We start from the raw sequence: 4133 nt of genomic DNA, 5'->3' as shown, positions 1-4133 counted from the left end.
TTCGTATGTGATAAAAAAGCTGAAATAAGTTTAAGTTTGAATCACTTAATTGCTGAACAAATTTAAAAACAAACAGTACATTTAAATTGCCGTTAATCGTAGTGATTATATTTATGATAACCACGTATGATGATCATGTAGTCAATTTAAAATAATCAAGATGTGTTTGTGAAACAATGCCCCCCCCCTCCATATCTTTGACCTTGAAGGATGACCTTGCCCTTTCACCACTCAAAATGTGCAGCTACATGAGATACACATGCATGCCAAATATGAAGTTGCTATCTTCAATATTACAAAAGTTATGACCAATGTTTAAGTTTGACACATACAAGCCAACACACAAACAGACAGGGCGAAACAATATGTCCCCCATAATAATAATAAAAAAAATAATAATGGGACACATAAAAATAGTGTAAAACGACTCTTGCATTTATTCCGATTTACATTTTATGCCCCCGAAGGAGGGCATATAGTGATCGCACTGTCCGTCTGTCTTTCGGTAAAACTTTTGCATTTAGGTTTCGAAAAATGGTCGTAACTTCTATATCGCTTCAGATGTAACCTTGATATTTGGTATGCATGTGTATATAGACAAGGCCTTTCCATACGCACACACATTTTGACCCCCATGACCTTGAACTTCGGGTCCGCGTTAAGGTTTGGAAATCTGCGTTTAGGTTCAGAAAAAGAGTTTTTCAGGGGCATATGTCTTCGAATGGAGACAGCTTTTGTTCATCATAAAATACTACATGTACTGATCTGCACGTCTATATTTAGTTATAGCACCTTGTTGTCGCAAAACACACGCTTTTCATGCGTGGAACTGGACAGACGATACATGTAGTAACAATGTCGCACTCATAAAAACACGTTTTTTTAGATGCGTAGAAGGGACTTTTTTAAATCAGAAAATATTAACACATGGCTATACGTGTACTGAAATTAAATTGCTAACGCGTAGATTCTTTAAAGGTTGTTGTTTTCACAACTTAGTCACCATAAGGATTCAATTGCTCACCATTTGCTTTTAACTGTTCATAAGTAACTACAGTTAAAAGGCATTAGGATGATGCCCGACATTGTCTTTAATGTACTGTATTGATTACCGTTTTATATTATGTAAATGGTAAAACTTGCATTATTTGTTAAACAGTCTGATGTAAACGCTGACTTTATTGACCGACGTCAATCAAAAATAATAGTCGCCACATAACCTCGCCTTAAGCATTCTCGGAACCGATTGGACGGTGAAAATTACAGTTTGGCGTTCAAAGTAACCTGAGAACATATGGCGTACCATTTGGGTCGAAAGTCAACAAGACCTACTAGGTAAAGAGAAATATACGTTGACGTACAATATGTACGTCGACGTACAAATATGAAATACACTTCGACGTATATATTTGTATATTGTACTTCGACGTCCATTTTTGTACGTCGACGTACAAATTTTCTAAACATCCAATCAAAAACACTCGTTTCTTGAGCCACTTTTCCTTCAGATTTATTCATAATAAATGTTTCAAATCTCTTTTTTAATTGAGTACAAAATAATAAAAATATCAAAATTGAAAAAACACACAAAAACAAAGAATTAAAAATAAGTATCTACTTAACGGTATTTATTCTAAAATCGGTTTAAGTAATAAATATAATGCACTTTATTAGACAGCCGGCCGATGTCTGATCTATATGTCATAACTTTACACTCAAAGGGATAAGATCGGGATCACCACAGCAGGTTGCTAATACACAGTGTAGACTTCCGCTGTTTTATCGTGGTAACACGATTGTTTAGAAAGCATAGGTCAACTAATATGGAATCAAATTTTGAAATAAAAATCGTATAGAGTCTGAAAATAGCGCAGTGAATGTTTAACATGCGGATCAAAGCAACAGATGTAAGGGGTCTTCTGATTGGCTAACACTCGAGGGTCGGTAAAAATTGTACGTCGAAGTACAATTGTGTACGTCTAAGTACAAAATAATGAACGTCGACGTACATATTGTACGTCGATGTACATTTCTCTTTTTACCTAGAAGGTCTTGTTAACTTTTGACCCAAATGGTACGTCATATATATAATCTCCACCAACACCATCATCACAACCAACATCACCACCACCACGACTTCAATCCCAATCACTACCACCACCCAACCATCACCAACATAATCAACACCACCATTATCATCGCCACCACCACTAAAATCATAAGCACCACCACCCCAAGCACCACCAACATCATCACAATTGTCACCATTATCACCACCAACCCAACTTCCGTCACAACCATCACCAATACCACCACTTCAATGAACATCACCAGCATATCCCCACCACCACCTTCAACACCACCATCACAGCCATTTCCATCACCATCACCTCCACAATCACCAACACCACCATCACTTTCATCCCCACCACCATCACCGCCAACATCACCATCACAATTACCACCACACCACGATAACATCACCAACACCATTCCAATCACCATAACAACCACCATCATCCTTAAAACTTTAATCACCGATTATATCTCCATCAACACCACCAAAGCCACCCTTACATTCAGCAACAACATGACAAATAACCTCCACCATCATTACCATTTCCACCACCACAAGCACCAATACCAACATTACCACCATCACCACAACTATGACCCCTCACCACCACCATCGCCCCCTTCACCACCATTACCATCATGACCACGATCACTTCTACCATCACCATAACCATCATTATCATCACCACCACGATAACTATAATCATCTTCCCCATCATCACAATCACCACCGCCATTACAACTTTCAACACCAACATCACCTCCATCACAATCACTACCACCATCACCGTCACCACAAACACCATCATAACCATCACCACTATCACACCACAACCATCATCACCACCATCATCACCACCTCCACCATCATCACCACCGCCACCATCAACACCACCACAATCGCCACCGCCACCATTACCACCACTATCACCACCACCTTCACAACCATCTACACCACCGTCACAACTATTACCACAATCATCACAAACACCATCATCACCATCACATTCATCACCATCATACCCACAGTCATCACAACCATCCCCACCACCACCACAATAACCACAATCAATAGCACCATCACCATTACATTCATCACCATTATATCCCCCATCATCACCACCACCATCACATTCATCACCATCAAACCCGATATCATCATCATCATCATCACCAACACAATCATCACAACCATCCCCACCACCACCACAGTAACCACAATCAACAGCGCCATCTCCATTTTCTCAACCATCATCGCAATCATCATCATCTTGCAAATCTTTTTTTTGGTTAATTTAAAAAAAAAATTCTTATAAATAGTAATTATGCATGGACAAATAAGGCATGTGTGTTTGTATTTTACGAGGTTTCTTACACATTAATATAAACAAGAAATATCTTTAAAAAAGATATACGGCGTTGATTGTGGTCGATGTTTATGAACGATCAAAAGTTATCTCTATGAGATAAAAAGTAGCGGATGCCTTTTTTCTGCGCAGTTCTTAGCTACATCATAAGCAAATCAATTACGGGGTGTTGCGCCAGATTTCGTGGCTTATTTTGCTTTATGTGATATTATTACTCAGATATCTATATTTACAGAATAGAAAAACACAAGAAACATGAAAATAAACGAGTGCATATAGGTCAGCCGGCAATACTCGAATCTTATTTAATTGCATAATTATAATATAGCGAATTATTGTGCTCATGCTTAATAAACTGGTCTAAATGGATAAATATTTCTAATTAATTTTATCAAAATTGGTCCTTATCATGCAAATGTTGAAACCATATTAAAAATCGATGATTGACATACCACAATAATATCGCCGAATATCTTTATTTAGTATCTTTCTGATCAAAACAGACTTCAAGTGCACAAAGTTTACGAGACGGCGTTTATATAAAGATTTCTGCAACTGACCGCAAACTGACCTTGATACCTTGCGGATTGGAATGCAATGCATTACAGTCACTACGTTATTGTCAGTAAGACCGGTGTAACACAATGATCGCAACCCCTTCTGCGAACTCCGGTGATGAACTGTATATAA

General features: G+C 38.1%; 1 protein-coding gene across 1 annotated transcript; it reads right to left on the bottom strand.

Annotated features, from left to right (window-relative positions):
- Positions 1-2151: 2151 nt before the first annotated feature.
- LOC127849962 (uncharacterized) lies at positions 2152-2517 on the bottom strand. The gene has a single exon (XM_052382702.1). It carries the CDS (start codon positions 2515-2517, stop codon positions 2152-2154), a length of 366 nt encoding a protein of 121 aa, XP_052238662.1.
- Positions 2518-4133: the final 1616 nt, after the last annotated feature.

This window comes from Dreissena polymorpha, chromosome 11 (genome assembly GCF_020536995.1).
Source record: "Dreissena polymorpha isolate Duluth1 chromosome 11, UMN_Dpol_1.0, whole genome shotgun sequence".
Taxonomy (NCBI): Eukaryota; Metazoa; Mollusca; class Bivalvia; order Myida; family Dreissenidae; genus Dreissena; species Dreissena polymorpha.
This window is presented reverse-complemented; position numbering and strand designations above follow the sequence as displayed.